Source organism: Psammomys obesus, unplaced genomic scaffold (genome assembly GCF_907164565.1).
Source record: "Psammomys obesus unplaced genomic scaffold, mPsaObe1.curated_primary_1811, whole genome shotgun sequence".
Lineage (NCBI taxonomy): Eukaryota > Metazoa > Chordata > Mammalia > Rodentia > Muridae > Psammomys > Psammomys obesus.
The window spans coordinates 29,424,402-29,444,210 of NW_026592118.1; the positions used below are offsets into that span (position 1 = coordinate 29,424,402).

Genomic DNA, 19,809 nt, shown 5'->3' on the forward strand with positions numbered 1-19,809 from the left:
GTTATATAACTTCCCTTAGTCTTGGTTTCTTCAGCTAAATAATAATTGACAACTTTGTTAGAAATAAATTAATATACATCCTGTAATACAACCCCAAGCAAAATAATTGAATATTTTGATTTTTTTTTAATTTGGATTTTTATGGCTCTAAACTTTATAATAACATGTTTCACTTAACTGTTTTATAATTACTCTTAGAAGGAAGATCATCTATTGTAAACTAATCCAAATTTAAGCTCCAATAACACAGATTTATACTTAATTCATATTTTACATGCTACTTTCTGGCTCTTTACCAAATGACCTTTAGGCCTATATAAGCATTTGACAACTAGAGATCATTGTGAAGACAGTTGCAAAATTATGTATTAAAAGAGGAAAGTGGCTAAATTAAACCTCTATCACCCCTCCAAAAAAAATTTAGTAAATTCTAAATGATGTGAGTCATCTACTTAAAATAGTAGTAAAAATTAGTGGGAAGTCTGAGAACATTTTTAGGTATTGATATTTGTAATAGGAGTTTAAATTTCTTTTTTAAATATTACTAACTTCAGTCAGCCTGGACATGCGTGTGTAATTACTATTGTATAAATTCTTTGATTTTTAATTTGGGTGACATATATCTTCTTCATTTAACCTGTTTCTGGTTTTAGTAGGTTTCAGAACATTGTGGTTTCTGGGGTTTGATAGGTATCTGTTCTGTTTCCTGAAGATTGGGACAGGGAGAAATTACTTGAAGCTTGGATGTCCAACCCAGAGAACTGCTGCCAACGGTCAGGGGTGCAGATGCCAACTCCACCACCAAGTGGGTACAATGCCTGGGACACGCTTCCTTCTCCGAGAACTCCAAGGACCACGCGCTCTTCTGTCACCTCTCCAGATGAAATCAGCCTGTCTCCTGGGGATCTAGATGCCAGTTTGGTATGGCTCAGTGTACTTCCCATAGCTTTGATTTTAGTCTTTCAACCTTTAAACTATGTGGTACTGTCCCATGGAGTGCCTGGTTGGATTATTGTAACTGAATATTTTACCTTGCTTTGAAGGCAGTTATTTTCATGCATTGGTAAATTCTCACTACTATGGAATGTTTTTGTGATCTCTGAACTATAGGTTGAAAAGCAAAATATTTTCTCTTTTTAAATAGTTTAGAAAAGACGTGCTATATTTTCGCTTAAAAGTATTTAATGGGAGGACTTTGCAGCCAGTCCTGAAGACACCTGATTAAACAGGGTCAGATGAAAGGGGAGGAGGTCTTCCCCAATCAGTGGACTTGGAAAGGGGCAGGGAGGAGAGGAGGGAGGGAGGGTGGGGTTGGGAGGGATTGAGGGAGCATGATACGGCTGGGATACAGGGTTAATAAAATGTAACTAATAATAAAAATTAAAAAGGAAAAAAAAAAAAAAAAAACCCTGAGCCCTCTGGGCCCTGCAGAGACTGATACCCCAACCAAGGACCATGCATGGAGAAGACCTAAAATCCCTGCACAGATGTAGCCCATGGCAGCTCAGTCTCCAAGTGGGTTCCCTAGCAAGGGGAGCAGGGGCTGTCTCTGGCATGAACTCAGTGGCAGGCTTTCTGATCACCTCCCCCTTGGTGTGGGGGTATGCAGCCTTGCCAGGCTACAGAGGAAGATGGTGCAGCCAGTCCTGATGAGACCTCATAGGCTAGGGTCAGATATAAGGGGAGGAGGACCTCCTCTATCAGTGGACTAGGGGAGAGACATAGGGGGAGAAGAGGGAGGTAGGATGGGATTAGGAGGAGACAAGGGAAGGGGCCACAGCTGGGATACAAAGTGAGTAAATTTTAGTAAATAATAAATAAATGAATTTTAAAAAGTAGTGTATTTAAAGACAGCATACATAAATACTAAAACTTAGTGTGTAGTATGCATGCTTAACTTAAAATACAGTTTTTAAAATAATTTGTTGAGTGTTAATATTTTAAAGGATTTACAATATATTTTGATGATGTGCTTGTTCTAGCAAAGCTTCTGAGTTCATTCAGTGCGTCTCCTTAATAAATGTTTCTCCTGTAACAAGGAGCAGTACTGCCTTTGTGTGAGATTAACAGTACACTCCTAGTATGAGATGTATGAAATTATGAGGCATCTTGAATGGTTTAGTCACTCAAAATTTGTAATAAACAAGAAAGCTTTTCTTTGTGTTATATAGGAACCATATAGGAAAGCAAAAGTCCATTTATATAATTAACATTTCTAATATAAAGTTTACTTCTTTAAGTTATGTTAGAAGATAACATAGTTTTGTATTGGACTTTCTTATTTGAAAAACTACTTTGCGGAGGGCTGGAGAGATGGCTCAATGGTTAAGAGGACCGTCTCTTCTTCCAAAGGATCCGGGTTCAATCCCCAGCACCCACATGGCAGCTCACAACTGTCTGTAATGCCAGTTCCAAGGGATCTGACACACTAATGCACATAAAATAAAATAATTAAAAAAAGATAAAAGAAAAACTACTTTGCTCTTTTTTTTTTTTTTTTTTTCAGTGTGTGTGTATGGGTTGAGGTAGGTGCTTAGCACTTGAGCTCAGGTGTTCAGCCCTGCTGGGCAAATACTGTACCACTGAGACACATCCCCAGCCCAAGTTGCCATTATAATATCCTGAATTACTTTGTTCAAAAATGCAAAGTTGCTCTGTTTCTGTGAATTTTCCATAGTAAGCATAGACTGAAGGACATAGCACTGAAGTGGTTACTTTGTAGCAGGCCATGAGCTCTTGACCTGAATAGGTGCTGATGACTTACTTCTTGTATTTCCCTTTCCTGACACACAATGCTGATTAATAGGTAAACTTAGTTAGATGACAGATATAAAAAGGCAAGTCATACTTATTATTCAGTCCAAACTAGGCACTCTTCACAGACCTTGTAGCTTTGAAACATAATTTTTAAGACTTACAATTACTGTAGTACTTTTGTCATTAAACTGTTGAACAAAATGACTGTATTGCGTCTCTCCTGTTAAGTCGCTTTTCTTGTCCATCTGCAGTGTGACATCTGTATGTGCAGTATCTCTGTGTTTGAGGATCCAGTGGACATGCCCTGTGGACATGATTTTTGTAGAGGCTGTTGGGAGTCGTGAGTATATAGCAGCTTATTCATCTTACTTACTACATGACAGAACTTTTCATCTGGTGATGAAACTGTTTGCTTCCAGTATTTAATGCTATGGATTATTTATATTTGTTTCTGAGTTACACTGAAATGTTCTGTTTTAGCATAAAGAAAGAATATTTTTGTTTTTCCTTTGACATCAAAGAAAGTGTATCTAAACAATTGTGTTAGTATCTTCATTTATATTACATATATTGTAAATCTCAGGTGTGCACCTGAATATCAAGAATCAGTTTCTGTGTTATATTCCAAGAATTTTACGCATTTATGGTCTCTGAATTTTTTTTTAAAGCAAACAGATAGCTTTAAAAATTTTGTAAGAATACAGATATTTGAAATTCTTTTCTTTTAATCTGAGGTCCCATCCCTATGCTAGAGATTGGGTGTGTATTACAGTGGAAATTTTTCTCATGTTTTCTTTCATTTCCTCTTCGTTATCTTTCTTAGATGTATACATTCTCATAGGTTCTCAGAGGTTATACTTGCACTTTCTGAGAGAGTTTTCGAAACAAATGCACATCAGTATAAATGAACAGTACAATACCTTACTATCTCTGGGGACTCACAAAACTTTGTATTTGATGATTTAAGCAAAATGTCGTAAATATCTCAGAAAGTCTTTGATAGTATTTTTTTTTTTTTTTTTTTGTGGAATATTGTGTACCAAGTGTGGAACCTGGGAAGCATGACATGAGTGAGAAAGCAGAGACTTTCTGTTTTGTATTGTTTTGTTTTACAGCTTTACTATGGTACACTTGATATGTATTAGTCTGTACATTTAAAATAAATTAATTCACAAACTGAGACATATGTGTACACCACGAAATTGTTGCCACAATCAAGATAATGTGTATCGGTTAGCTTCCCAGATTTAAATTCATTGGGGTCGAGAGATAGCTTAGCGGTAAAGTGGTTGCCCAAGCATAAGAGACCAAGCTCACTGCCTAGAACACACAGAAGCATCAGGCACAATAGCATGCACGTATCGTCCCAGTGTTAGAAGCAGAAAGGCCTGAGCCCTGGGTTCCTTGGCTAGCCAGTCTAGCCTCATTTACTAAAAACTAGCACTCTAGCTCCATGGCAATAAGAGACTATCTCAAAGGAGGTGGACTATAGTGTTTCTCAGAAAACACCTAAGGTCATCTGGCCTGCACACACACACACACACACACACACACACACACAAATACAAATGCTCCCACATTTACGTGTTCCTGCACACACAAGCATAAATATGCACATATGCATTAAAATTTTATCCTTTCTTTTTAAATCTCTCCTGCATGTCTTTTTTAACATCCTCCTCCACCTTTCCTCACCCCTAAATATATATAAAACCCACTGATCTGTTTACTGGTATCATTTGGTGTACTTCCATGTTTTCCGCAACAGTGTGAAGCAAGACTTCATTTGGAAGGAGCTAACTGCTTTTCAAAAAGTTAGAATAAATAAATATTCCTGGTTTTTTTTGTTTTGGTTTTTTTTTTTTTAGATTTTAAACATAGACTAGACTATTAAGTCTTAATAGGATCAAGTCAATGTAGCTGATACAAGTAAACTAACAGGATACCAGTAAAACAAATTGGGTAGTTGATATATTATTTTTCAAAAATCTTTAAAAGTTAATAGCTGTCTGGCCAGAGGTCCAGTGGCTTAGCAGGTAATGGCATTGTCTATCTAAACCTGATGGCCTGAGTCTGATTCCCAAAACCCACAATATGGAAGGAGAGGAATGACTGCTGCAGGGTTGTGCTCTGTCTTTACACGCACACTGTGGTATGTGGGCCTCAGCTCCACACACAAATAAATGTAAGATTTTTCACAATGCTCCCTCAGCAGCATATACAAGAGTAAAACTTGGTTTTTAATGAAGAGTAGTTTTAAAGGGCCTTATAAAGTTTGAAAACCCTCCCGTCTTATTTCACTGTTGCCATCTCCTCTGCATTAGCATTGTAGCCAGGTGCTTTGAGGTATCTGTGCCAGTGATTTAAAAGGAAATTATTCTTTCCACCTACACAGACATTCTTCCTAATAGTAAGGCTTATGCTTCATGTCTAAAGTAGTTTTTTTTTTAATAAGTCTCCTTTGTGTTTTTTTTTTTCTCTTCCTAAGTGCAATGAAATTAATAGGCAGTGCTAAAGGAAGACGATAATAGAAAAATCCCAGTTGTTGATCATGATACAGGCAATCATAACTTAGTTGCCTCTTTACCATTTGTTTTCTCTAAAACTGTTAAGAACAGTATAATCCACAGCTAGGAATGTATCTCAGTAGAGTGCTTGACTTGCAGGCTTGAATTCCAACCTTAGTATTATACAAACCTGGCCTGTTGACACATGCCTGTAATCCCAACAACACATATACTTCATTTATACACTTATACTTTGTTTATTCTGACTTTTTGAAAAGTAGTTTGTTCCTTCCAGATGAGACAAGACCGGAAGGTCAAGGACATTCTCAGTTCAAGGTCCACTTAAGATGCATAACACCTTGCCTCAAAAAAAAAAAAAAAAAAAAATTCCATTAAAATCCAGACTTAAAAAAGTTTGTTTCTTGCTTGTAGGTAGATGATAATTAACTAACAGTATAACACCATGTGCAGCTTCTGGCAAAGAATGAGAGCTGAAGAATAAGCCTAGGTTCTGAGGCATGCTAAGCATTTATCATTGCACTATATAGCTTTTGATGTTTTAATTACACTCATAGACTATTATTCAAAAAGAAAAAGATGCTTAGGGTATACAAATAACTTACATCCTCTCATTTTTTTCTTTTAATTGATATTTTAATAGGTTTTTGATATTTTAATAGGTTTTTAAATATGAAAATTCAAGAAGGTGAAGCCCATAACATTTTCTGCCCTGCCTACGAATGCTTTCAGCTTGTGCCTGTAGATGTCATAGAGAGTGTAGTTTCTAAGGAGATGGACAAACGATACCTGCAGTTTGATATTAAGGTAAGGTATCCAGCTTACGAAGCCTGTGTTTTATTTTTATAAACAAAGTAATAGTCTTTTTCCCAGAAAAAAAAATGCAGTTAGGAATAGTGATATTAGTTAAAACTTTGAACCAAAGCAGCATTCTATAGGTATATAGGTATAAAAGGCAAAATGAAAGTTAACCTTCCCTCCAAAAAGCTGTTGATACTCTTTACTAATTTACTTGTCCCTTTTTATAACTGATTGATGAAAATAACTTTCAGAGTACTTGGTACCTACTCTTTCCCCAACAATATTTTATATTCCTGAGAGGAATATTTACAATCAAAATTGTACCATAGAAATTAATAATTTTTATTTCAAATAATAGTTTAATATAAATAAATTATATATTTTTTTACTTTTATCCTTTGTTTTCACTCACAAGTTAATAAGAAACATGCAGAAAATTGTTTATGAAACTTAAAACTTTTATTTCAATTGCTTTGTATAGATTTTTCCAACTCTAAATACTATTGTGTAATCTTAAAAAAAATAGGTCCTACCTCCCCTATCAGTGCACTGGGGGAGGGGCATGGGAAGAGAAAAGAGGGAGGGTGGGAGGCTACAACTGGGATACAAAGTGAATAAACTGTAATTAATAAAAAAATAAATAAATTTTTAAAAAGCAAAAAAATAGGTCCTCCTTTAATGTAAAAAGTATAATACTGATTTTTTAATAATGTTATCAAGATGACATTAATTTAGTATTAAAATATAACATAATTATACACAAGTATTTGTTTATATTTAATCAAAAATGTAGCACAATGTGACAAAACATTTTTAAGTTAGACACTTTTTATGCAGATGATTGCATTTTTTACTTTATTTTCATTTACCTGGTTTTTAGATTAAAGAAAAAAAGTTTTGAAAATAATTCTATAAGGTAATTCCCACATTTTTGCTTCTGAAGTTTTTACAGTACTTCACAGTACTATTTTTAGTATTTTTTTAAAGCTAAAATCTTGTGTTTGATTTCATTCTTCTGTTTGCTTTTAGTGACTGTGGAGCTTTCAGTGAATTTGCAGCTAAAATTGTTTCTTTTGTTTTCTGTTTTTGTTTTTTCTGTTGTGATTTTTAAACAGGCCTTTGTTGAAAATAATCCTGCCATTAAATGGTGTCCTACTGCAGGCTGTGAAAGAGCGGTCAGACTAACAAAACAGGGATCAAATCCATCTGGTTCTGACACACTCAGCTTCCCATTGCTGAGAGCCCCTGCTGTGGACTGCGGCAAAGGACACCTCTTCTGCTGGTCAGTATTAAGACTGGAATCAGCCTCAACACTTCACTGACAGGTTTTAAAGAGACTTTGAACCTTAAATCAGGGGCTTACGTTGCAGTGTACTTGGTAATTACTTTTAGTAATTTAAGGATGTGTAATAAACAGTTCGTAACTATCGTGGACATACTGTTTCCATCATGCCGAGTTTTTTTATGTTACTGTATATGTTTTAATTTAATTATCCTCCCAATGCACTGAATTGCATACCACTATAGCCATATTATCCATAGGGAAACTCAGTCTCAGAGACATTTCTTAGTGTTGTACAGTTAGGAAATGGCAGAAACAGAACTGGAAACTGTTGATTCCAGAGCCTGTTTTCTTATTCTATAATAACAGTCGCTGGGTGGAGATGCGAAAATGTTTATAGTTTCATATGTCTTCATAAACAATAAGTCTTTGGCAACAATTCTAAGCCAGGGGTGCCTCACATTACTAAGTAGTCTTTTCCAGATTTTCATCTTGGACTTCAACATGTATGGTTACTTGAGAGGGTCTCCCAAAACAAGTTCTCAGGTGACTGTAAAGCGTGGTCCTAGCTAAGAACTTGTGACTACTGGCTTTATATATCTTTTCTTTTACTTGGTTTTGGTGCCTCCTAAGTACTGAATAAGTTGAACTGATGATCTATTAATGATGATGATCTATTAATATTGCAAATTAATATTAACTGATGATCTATTAATATTGCAAAGAATCTGTAACTCAGCATGGTCATTTGGTTATATGTCAGTAATCAGCATTCTCATTTGTTCAGTAAATAGTTTTCTTTAATTAGGTGATCAGAAAAAATGTTCTGCCTTTTATCTATTTCCAGAATTATCACATATTGTATAACTATACTTTTTTTTAGTTTTCTAGATTAATTTATTTGTATGTGTGCGTTGTGTATGTATGGACATACACAGTATATGTCCAGTGCACCTAGCACACACCTGAGGTGAGAGGACAACTCGCAGGAGGCAGTTCTTTCCCTGGACCTTCTGAGTTCCAGGGACCAGATTATTCAGGCTGCCAGCAAGTACCTTCCCCAACTGAGCTTAAATACATTTTAAAATTTAAGATGAAGACCGCATTGTTCTAAGTCCAGATCTGATTGTAGCACTAATAGTAAAAAGTCACAGTTATGAAACTGTCCCTACCCTATCATGTCTGGTTCCTGTTGTTGCTATAAAAAAAAAAAAAAACATGTTTAAGGTTACAGGTCAGCAAATTACTATGTAGACCTAGTTTTAAAAATGAAATTTTATTGAGACACAGTTAAACCTTTTCATGCAAGTTTACTCGTGTGTTGCTTATACCTGTTTTGGAATTATGACCACAGAATGGAGACATTACCACAAAGACCATTAATTAAAATATTAATATGTTAATTAATAGTAACATGTTTATTACTTTATTATATTAATTAATATGTTAATGCTAATAGTAACATATTTAAAATATTTACTGTTTCAGTCTTTACAAAAAAGTTTGCTTTCCAGAGTGAATACCCTAATTAAGAAAACCACCATATTTCTGGCTAAATCAGAATGAAAAAACAAAATACCAACAAAATTCTCAGCAATAAGTTCTGTTCATGTGCCTTAAAGGTAATTTTTCAAAACATTTAAAAGAAAATTTTCTAATCTATACACTTTCACTTTTTTTATTATTCACTATGTTACTGACTCTGCCTCACTTATACAAAATATGAGAGTAGAACTATGGAATGAAAAATGAGCTAATAAATGCACATGAGCATTATTTTCTCACAAATAGAATTTAGATGGATAACAACTAAATTTACCAAGCATGAGTATTAAATAATAAAGGCTCTTTTTCTCTTCAAAGTCACAATGAGCTCTGGTCCACAAAGTCACCTATTGTATCCCTCCAGCTGCTTCTCAAATGGTACCAGTTGTATGTGTACCATTTCTGGAAATTTTAGAGAACCTAGATGTGGTCTCTGTTATAGCCCTGACTGTCCTGGAACTCAGGTCCACCTGCCTCTGCCTCCTGAATGTATTAGGGATAAACTTTAAAAAATAATTGTAGAAAGACAGGAAGGTGGGTAGATAACAGAGTATGGGTGGAGCTCAGAGTCCTTGGCTCTTGCAGGGTCTTCTGGAACAGATCCCACAGGTGTAGCAGAGATGTTACAGAGTCAGGGCCCTCTCAGACTCACTGATAAAATTCAGTGTTCAGATAAATCAGTTTCTGAGTCTTCTGTTTCAGTTGAGGAATCCTGGTTGGAAGATGTGGGGTTTTAAGGATTGGTTGAAAACACTGCAAAGAAGGAAACAAAGTATGCAAATCCTAGGAAAAATTAAAATGTAACTTTATCTTTATGAACTCAGTTTTAAGGAAGAAAAAAAGAACCTGTGATTTGCTTTATCCAAAGTTCATTGATAATCTGTGGTCTTGCTTTGACTAGATTTCTCCTTGTACTGTGCAAATTGAACGTTTACTTCCTTGTAGTCTTCCATATTCTCTTTTTATGCTCCATGCAGTAAGCTTGTTTTGACTTAGAATAAGTAGAGCTTTGAGGATAGTTCATACCTTAAAACCACACACACACATGCATGCAAGCACACATGCATGCACACATGCAGCACTAAATGGTAGATTTGTCAACATTGGAGAAATAGACCAGTTTACTCTTTCTGTTGCCCAAAAATATCAGGCTGGTAATAACCAAGATCTCATGCTCTGTTTTGAATTCCATCCCAGTCTGGGATCTCTGAAAGGCCACGTGGACTTAGGTCACATTTGGCAATCACTTGCTCTCTCTCTCATGCAGAAGAGCAGCAGAGAACTTCACAAATTGAACTATCATTTTCTAAACATAGTCCTGAGGGGAAGAAAATTCAGTGACTAGAAAGAAATGAAATTAGGTTTTTATAAAGGACAAATCTAAATTTTAGGTTATTTGATCTAGTTGCCTTTTTTTATAATTTATTTAATTTTATTTTATGTTCATTGGTGTGAGGGTGTCAGACCACCTGGAACTGCTTATGGACAGTTGTGAGCTGCCATGTGGGTGCTGGGAGTTGAACCGGGGTCCCTTGGAAAAGCAGACAGTGCTCTTAACCACTGAGCCATCTTGCCAGCCCCCTAGTTGCCTTTTTTACATTCAACTATATGATTGCTACATAGTTTTCTTGAATTTTTATATAGTCTACACCACCACTGTAGGCATTAATATACAATCTATATTTTTTATTCTTTGCTCCTTAGCCATGTGGGATAAATGTTTTTACTGTAATTAGGAATTCTGAGTAGAAATGATCACATTTTCTGATGCTCTGATCTTACTTCACCAAGAAACACAGTGTTTTGTGAAAGGAAACTGTGGGAGAGAGAACTTACAAAGTAAAGGCTTGTGGCTGCTTTAGTAACAGGCAGCGGTAGCCATCTAATGTGGCTGTGGCAAACTGCGCCTAGTTCTCTGAAGAACAGAAAACACTCTCAAGCACAGTATCCTGGTTAGCTATCCTTTCCTCTCTCTTGATTTGTGAGACAGGCTCCCTCACTAAACCAGGAGCTCACCTTTCATTTAGAGTGGCCAGCAAACCCAGAACCCTATCTCCACCTCCCAGATGTGGTATTACACAGTGCCTTCCTCTCCTCACCTGGCTTTGCTGGGGATCTGAGCTTGCAGAGCAAGCACTTTACCTATGGAACCAGCCCTCAGAAAGTTCCCAACAACGCAACATAAACAAACAGAGCAAATCCTCAAAATGATTGAACCAACCACAATGCTTTCTCCCCTTAACCTGCATAATTAGAGCTTTTGTGATCTGAGTAAAATTACCTCCAGGTGGCATCTAAAACTTTGACTTTAACCAGTGACCTCTCTCCTGTTTTTCATGGAATGTGACACTGTATAGCCCCTCTGCCCTCTCATCTAGCACAGGGTTTGTCTTATCTTAGATATGAGGCATTTAAAAATTCATTGCCAGAGGTATTTCTTGGCTACCATCATCAACATCTATCAGACCAGAGCTTTTAAAATCGTGTACATATTAATTAATCATCTTGTCTCACTCCACAGTAGCTATTAGTTGAATCACAGGTTTTTGCATGGGAATCTGGAAACTTACTTGAAAGGTTCTGTTGTAAGTCAGTAGACTATGAAACCTACCTTAGTATAATTTGCTCAGATTTCCTGGGAAGGGTTGGGGCATGTAGCTGAGTGGCAGCTCATTTAACTACTATGCAAGAATTCCTAGGCTCAATCCATAGTACCAACAAAACAAAGATTAAATATTACTGGGAATATATTCTAAATAATAACATGGTGGGATTTTTAACATACTTGTGTAATAATTGATACTTGTTTCCTGAGATTGCACATATGTGCTATCATACCTGGGATCATGAATCTTTTATTTTTTTAATAATCTTATTTTATTAATTAGTTTATTTACTTTGCATCCCAGCTATAGCTCCATTCCCCTTCCCCTCCCCATCACATCCTCCCTCCCTCTTCTTCCTCTCTGCCCCTCCCCTGGTCCAATGATAGGGGAGGTCTTCCTCCCCTTCCATCTGACCATAGTCTATCAGGTCTCATCAGGACTGATTTCTTTGTCTTCCTTCGTGGACTGGCAAGGCTGCTCTCCCCTCAGGTGGAAGTAGGATCATGAATCTTAATTACAATAAATAATATGAGTTGTCTTTCTCTAGAGACCTTATAGTCAAAGAAGATGTTTAAAAGTCCTCTGAATAAACTAAAGTTACCCTTTTGGGGGGATAAAATAATGACATATAATTTTCTTGTATATTAGTAGCTCTACAGATGGAAAGAGTGGGCTTTCTTGATTGGCGATCTCTACACTAGGGTTGGAGTTCTGGTGACTAGCAGCATGCCCCAGGTCTTTACAGAACAGCATATTCAAATACTACATGAAAGTTCAATTTATTGAATTTCATTAAAGTTCATATTGATATTCTAGGAGTCACAGAACCTGCATTTGAGCCTTAACTTTGCCAAATGCCTCACAGTGTGGTTCAGTGATAAGCAAGCATCCTCTATTACAGAGGTTCTCAATCTTCTTAGTGCTACAACCCTTCCATATAGTTCAGGGTACTCCTGTGTGAAAGACAGGTAGAGGAGCAGTGTCTCAGTTCCCAAGACCCATAGAAATACGTGTTTTCCGATGGCCTTAGGCAACCCCTGTAAAAGGTTGTTCAACCCAGAGGTTGAAAACTGCTGACTTAAATAATTCATACTTTTTTCAGTCTTCCTAATGGCAATAGGAAGCTTGGGTTAAAATGGACTCCTGGGGCTGAAGAGATGGCTCATCAGCAGGGGTTCTTAGAGCCAAACTTTAAGCTTCATGTTAAAACACATACTTAGCAACTTTCTGACTTTTGAAAGAATGCTGAACCACTCTGAATGTAAAATGGGGTAGGTAACACCAATTCTAAAGTATTGTGAAGATGGTTCCCTGAGCAGTGTGTTTGCTTTCCAAGCATGAGGGGACCTGTGTCAGATACCCAGCACCAAATAAAAAGCCCAAAGTGCTGCTGTGTACCTGTAACCTACCCCTGGACAAGCCAACAAAGGACTCTGGAACTTGTTAGACAGCTAGTCCTGCTTCAGTAGGAGATCCTGTCTCAGAAGAATAGAGTGAAGATTGATAGCAGAAGGCATCCAGTGGCAAGCTGTGACCCACATACATATTTACACGTGCATACATGCAGTTATTTAGGACATTGCCTTCAAGACTCAGAACCCTAACAACAGCAAATAATTATAAAAACGGTGATTCTCACTAAATTCACTCAATATGGGTGATTACTAAGGTTCCGTAATGCCATATAACTGAAATTTCTAACTTCTTAATAGAATTTTTGGTTTTTCCTTTTTCAGAGCCTTTTGGGGCCATATTATATTCCTACCAACAGTTGTACATATTGTCGCATCTTCAAGAAAGTGTTGTTTGTTGTTTTGTTGATGTTATGTTAGCATCCAGGAGTGAAGGTTTAATAGGCAAGCACATTTCTCTTTATAACCTCTTGCTCATACACTTTCTTGGGTAGATCAGTTTTATTGGTATCTCTAGCCAAGATTCTCCTCTGTACCATGTTCTGTGGACACCTTAAGATACAGTTTCAATTGATACCAGACCGATTAAAACTTTTTTTAGGTGCAAGGTATGATAGTGTAAAGCTAGGAGGCTGAGACAGGAGGATCACAGGTTTGAAGCTAGCCATTTATACAGCAAAACCATATCTGAGAATAAAAAAAATGTTAAAGAATTTTGTTTATGATACCAGCAGCATGATTTCGGTGATGTAGATTATCACCCAGCTACTCTCTAGAAGCCATTATTACAGTGCTCTGGAGGCCAAACCTCTTTTCTGATGCTTTGTGCTCAAGATAGCATTAAATAGCAACTGTGGCTCACTTTCTACATTGCAGTCTTTGCTGTAGCTTCTACAAGTGTCTGCTTTTACACCCACTCTCAGTAGTCATAGGAAACCACCAAGCTGTTATCACACCCCAAAACAATCTTACTGACTGTGCTGGCGCCTGAAGCAGCAGCGATCCTTGTCCTGTGAGAGTCTGGAAAGGAAGAGTTTCTGTCGCTGTCTAATACCACAGCCTCAGAGCCATGCACATTGATAAGCCATTACAGCCTTTTCTGGGTTCTATTTGGGAGCATTGAGTTTTTCCTCTCAGATTATATTCTGACAGCAGGACCAATATACTATTACTGATTCTTCTAGAATAAAATAGTGGATATGCTGTTGAACCTCCAAAACTTACTAGAACTAATTTATATTTATTGATTTCACTCATTTCTTTTAGTTACCGCAGATGTGTAACCTTTTTTTTTTCTTTTTACAACCTAGAATTTTTTTCCTGCTTTCTTAAGATATAATGAACACATAGGCTTTTTTTTTTTTTTTTTAAATGAATGGTGAGAAATGTAGGTTTTACATTCCCACATGAATTCCCAAACACCAGATAGCAATACTGTTTCTATCCAGGGCTATCACGGGCTCCTTGCTTCTGTGTGCTATTAGAGGTGAAAGTTTGTATGTTCTAATGGTGACAGTTTGCAGTGATCACAGATCTGAGTCTGTACCTCAGAGCATAATAACACGCGCACTTCTGCTTTCACACAACCCAGCATTTTAAAGTATCGTGTTAACTGCTGAGTACAACTCCCACCTCCCACGTGCTTGTTTGGTTGTTTGGGTTTGAGACAGGGTTTCTCTGTGTAGCCCTGGCTGTGCTATAGCTCACTCTGTACAGCAGGCTGGCCTTGAGCTCACAGAGATTCTCCTGCCTCTGTCTTCTGAGTGCTGGGATATAAGGCCTCACCTCTTAACTTTTTTCAAAACGTTTTCATGATCCCCAGAGTCTCTGTAACTATGAAGCAGCTCTCGTTCCTCTTTCTCTCCCCAGCAACTGTTGATAGTTGTTGCTTTGTACTTTCTCTGTGAACTAATCTACTCAACACTTAGTAGCAGTGAAATCCTGCAGTTTTTACCTTTTTTTCTTTAATCTGGCTTGTTTCCCATAACAAAATGGAGGTCATTTATTAGAGCACTTCACCCCAAGCTGCATTGTAGAGCCTCTGAGAAGTGGGGAAGTGGATTGCTACTGTGTTAACAGGTGGGACCCCAGCCTCCACGCCTTCCCCACCATCGGGATGTAGTCGCTGCTTAAACCAGGGGCCAGAGTTAGACCTGCCCATCCCTAAGGTCCTTCTGTCATTGTGTTGCTTTGTCACAGGGGAGAAACAAGGGATAATGTAATACCTGAGCATGAAAATACTGAGTTAGACGATAATCCTGCTTCCCTTTATAGAAAACCACCAAGCTCTTCTCCAGACAGCTACATCAGCATTAGCATTTCTGTCAACAGTGCCCGAAGGTTCCAGTGTTTTAAGTTCTCACCAACACTTGCGATTTCTAGTTTTCAGTAATAATGATGAAAGAGGAAGTAAAATCAGTATCAGTACTTTTTAATATAGTGAAATATTACCTCTTAGTTCTCAACAAACCTAACCTTTACAAATAAGATCTTTATTTTAAAAGGTGGTAGCGGTGGTGCTAATATCATGTCCACGTTTGGAGTTTCTCTCCCTTATGGCACTTTTTAATATAGCACCATGTTGAATCAAAATACGTGATTAGTGATGTAGGATTCTAATATATTCATAGAAAGAACATATATGTAAGTTACAAATGAGAAGTTGATGTTTTCAGTGATTTATATGTAATTTCCGAGAGCCTATAAAAGTAACTTTTGGTTAACTGCACTAGCAGTTTCCAGAGAATTTGGAGGTAAATGTAACTATGCAAATATGATTGGTAGTGCTGGGAAAATGGCTATGTGGACAAAGTGCTTGGTGGGTAGCAGGTGTCTGTAACCCCGTCCACAGACTCTGGACTGTGATGAGTGGACACAGGTAGATGAAGCGAGAACAGTTACTTCTCAGACTGTAAAATACAGGAGGCCCACATGGTGATGCACATCTTGTACAGCCTGCTCTCCAGCTCTGACAGGCCTCTAAGGCCATGGCAGTGTTGCTGACGAAGAACATACCCTGAGTAGCACAAAGGAGACGTCTGAGTGAGACTAACAGCCAGTTAGTAAAGGGACTTTATTGCTCCTAAGACTGTAGAACTAAGTTACATTAAATAATCTACATGGGACTTTTAATGTGTATAACCATTCTGATTTTTAAAAATCGTTCTGAAGTTGTTTAGCTTTGAACTCTCATTTTCAAATTGTCTTTTGAAATGCTTCATATCTTATTTGTGCCTTAATTTTTTCAGTTTTAAAATTGGGTACGTATTTACCATCATGGTTTTTATCCAGATAGCGGTGAGGAATAATTTTCAATGGCTTTTCTGGATTTTTCTCTTAGGGAGTGCCTTGGTGAAGCACATGAGCCTTGTGACTGCCAAACATGGAAAAATTGGCTACAAAAAATAACTGAAATGAAGCCAGAAGAACGTAAGTGGAATTTTACAGAGCTGTGCTACATATCTCCTATAGGCATTCAAAAGACAGTCATGTTTTGCATAATCTTTATTTAAGAAGAATTTTCAGTTTTGCTAATGCCAGGCCTCATGTTCAGCATGGCCTTTCTCACTTCGATCCTTTTGGAGGAGGGTTTATACAGGGCAAAATCATGTGCATATCATCCCTTGTAACAAGACACCTAAGGTACAACTAAGGGTCATATTTAACCCTCCCATGAAGTCCTTTTCATCCTTGAGAAAGCCAGCTTGTTTTTCTCTACTTTATAGGACAAAATTTATGGTCTGTAGTAAAAAAAAAAAAAAAAAAAAAAGCTTATTTCCCTGAGACTTCTAGTGATCAGTAAGAGAAATTAATTTGTTGCTACTCTGTGGTTGTATGTATTTATTTAAACATTGAGACTTCTTTTTTCTTTTTCTTAAAATATTTTCTTTTTTTAATGAAAATAGATTCTTCTCTCGTTTCATAGATACTGACCACAGTTTTCCCTTCTTCCACTCCTCCTAGCCTCTCGCCCTACCTTCCCTCTTCCCCTTCCTTTCCGTTCAGAAAGGAGAAGGCCTCTAAGAGAAAACCTAACACAACAAAATAAACTACAGTAAGACGAGCCAAAAGCCTGGAGAAGGCTGGACAAGGCAACCCAATTGGAAAAGAGTCCCAAGAGCAGGCCACAGAGTCAGAGACACACCACTCCCACTGTTAGGAGCCCCACAGACACTGTATGCTAAACAACCACAGTGTGTATGCCGAGGACCTGGTGCAGATCCATGCAGGCCTGTGCTTGCCGCTTCCATCTCTGGGAGCCCATGTGAGCCCTGCTTAGTTGATTCAGATATGAAACTTCTATAAATACATCATCTCTGCTCCATCACGGAAAGGATATGAAGTGATGTTAGCAATCCCATTGTACAGATGAGATGGCACTTGGATTGAGTGACATGGGGCATATATCAAGTGACAGAACAGATTTGAATTTCTGAAGGATTCCTTTTTACATACTTCCCAATAACAATATTTCCATATTTAACAAATAAATATATAGATTTAAATAATGTAAGTGAAGATTTCGTGAGGGTCTTCTTACGTGTTTTAGATGATGGAGTTAGTTTGAGGTGTTGCAAATCAGAATCAAAAATTCACTTGATAAATCTATATTTCAGAGGAAGGTATACAGTAAAAATGACATTAGCCTTTAGGGAAGGCAGAGACTAGGAGGAGCTGTCAGAGTATGATAAAGCTTATGATGGCGTGTAGTTAGGTAAAGGTGAGAACAGCTAACTGGGATTGAAGGGAGAAGGGATGTCACGGGGTCTGCCTGAAAGGAAGGAACTATGAGTTGATTTTGGGCTTCTCTCCAGAGGCAAAAAAAAAAAAAGGCATGGTATAGGCATTTGTGCTTGTATCAGAAATGTCACTTGGAGAAATAGACTGGCATCCCTGAGACTTTGGGGCTTGTGTTATAGGAGAGAATTTCCCATTGCTGAAAGCTAGTTCTCGGGACTGTAGATCCCTGAGGTTTATGCTGCCTGCTTGAGTTGGAATGTCACTTACTCTTACTAGAATAAGCCAGGGAGTACATTATTTAAGTGAAGACATAAATTATCAAACATTTCTATCAGAAAAGCTAGTAAGTGTAAAAGGGTAGCTTGAAGGACAGATAAACCAGTGGTTGAGAAGTTGAGGTTTTAAATTTCTGTCACAAGATAGATCATTATACTATTAGTCAGAGTTAGCAAATTCAGATAAAGAAATTACTTCCTAGGAAAGGAATGGCCCTTGATGTAGACATTTTGAATGTGTGTTATTTACAGGATAAATGACTGTGGATGTCCAGTGGAATTATAGAACTACTTGCCTCAAGCTCAGTAGAAATGCTAAGAAAAAGTTTATTTTATATGATGTCCTTATTTAAATATCGTTTGTGTTAGAATATAAAATTTAGATACCATTCATGCTCTTAAAATTTATGCTTTAAATAATACAAGTGTCATAAATATGTGACACTTGTGAGAGTATTGTTCCTGTGAGTCAGTCATCTCTAGGGGAGGAAAACAGATTTGATGCTTAAATGGTATATTTAAAACCATGTCAGTGTTCTTCTTGTGAACCAAAATAGGAAGCATGTTAAGGGACAGGGTGAAGTAGCTTTGTGAAACAGCATGGTATAGTCAAGGGCTGAAAATTCATTACTGCAGTACAGGATGCTGTGGTGAGATGGAGCTGTGCTGGCAATAGTTCAGATCATTACCAGGTGAAAAGAAGTACAGCAAGCGGGGCTGTCCACAGCCCTGAAAGGAGTTTTAATCGACTGATGACCGTGAGATGCTCACTTAGGTTGTTCAAGCCACACTGGAGGCGACATTCTGGTAGGTGAGAACATCCTATCTGAGACGACTACACAATATCCAGATAAAAGGGTGTGAGGGCTTACCAAGATGAGAGATTGAGGTAGGCTTAAGTGGACAAGGGAGTATAAAGAAAATGCAGTGTCATTGTTTTAAATCTAGCATGCTTCCTAGTTGCCTAGAAGATTGCTATGCTACAAGATATAATTAGTCTAGCATACTATTTCAGTATGAAACAGAATATGGCCTAAGTATGTGGTTTGATACGGAAAATATTTTTAAAGGCTGTATGTTAGTTACTTCTATTGCTGTGGTAAAGCACCCTCAGCAAACAAGAGAAGAAAGAGTGTCTTTGTTCTTAGGGTTCCAGAGAGCTAAGTGTGCATGGTGGCATATCATGTCAGCTAGCACCAGACGTGGCAGCTGGAGCAACAAGCTCAGTTTTCATATTGTCAAAGCATGAAGCAAAGAGAATGAACTGGGAATAGGACAAGGCCTAAAGCTCTCAAAGCCTGCCCCACTGACATCTCCCTCCAGCAAGGCCACACCAGCTAAGCCTCCCCAAACAGTGCCACATTTCTGATTGAGACCACCACAGCACACTTGCAAGGGAATGATTACATGTTCCTGCTGCAGGAGAAGTTGGGGGATGCAGCTTTCTTGAGTCATCACCCATGCTTACCTGGCCTTTGTGGCGATGCAGCTGCCCTTGAGTCACCTACGCCCCTGTAAATGATCCTATAAACACGTTGGTCCGTCAAACCGGGCCTGGCTGGAGAGTATTCTTATTTTGGTCTGACGTCTTCTCTATTGAATGCAAATAAACCCCCGCCTAGGAAAAGTCATGTAATCTGTAGTGTAACCAGCTCATTTGGCTTTCTAAACTTTCACTCACATAGTTTGACCATTTGGTGAAGATGCTATCTTTTTTCCAGTATGTATTTCTGCCTTCTTTATGAAAATCAGGTGTTTATAGGTATGTGAATTTATGTCTGGGTCTTCAGTTCAATTCCGTTGATCAATGTCTGCTTTTGTGCCAGTAACATGCTGTTTTTATTACTATATCTCTAATATAATTTG

The 19,809-nt window shown here is 37.6% G+C and overlaps 1 protein-coding gene across 5 annotated transcripts in view; it reads left to right on the forward strand.

Annotated features, from left to right (window-relative positions):
* Ankib1 (ankyrin repeat and IBR domain containing 1) overlaps nucleotides 1–19,809 on the forward strand; it is a 90,401-nt gene that overhangs the window by 46,746 nt on the left and 23,846 nt on the right. For all 5 annotated transcript variants that reach the window (XM_055612579.1, XM_055612581.1, XM_055612582.1 and 2 more), the window contains exons 6-10: nucleotides 713–921; nucleotides 3,009–3,097; nucleotides 5,945–6,089; nucleotides 7,199–7,365; nucleotides 16,269–16,357. In XM_055612579.1, the coding sequence (XP_055468554.1) occupies nucleotides 713–921; nucleotides 3,009–3,097; nucleotides 5,945–6,089; nucleotides 7,199–7,365; nucleotides 16,269–16,357 (699 nt within the window). The remainder of the gene's footprint in view (nucleotides 1–712; nucleotides 922–3,008; nucleotides 3,098–5,944; nucleotides 6,090–7,198; nucleotides 7,366–16,268; nucleotides 16,358–19,809) is intronic.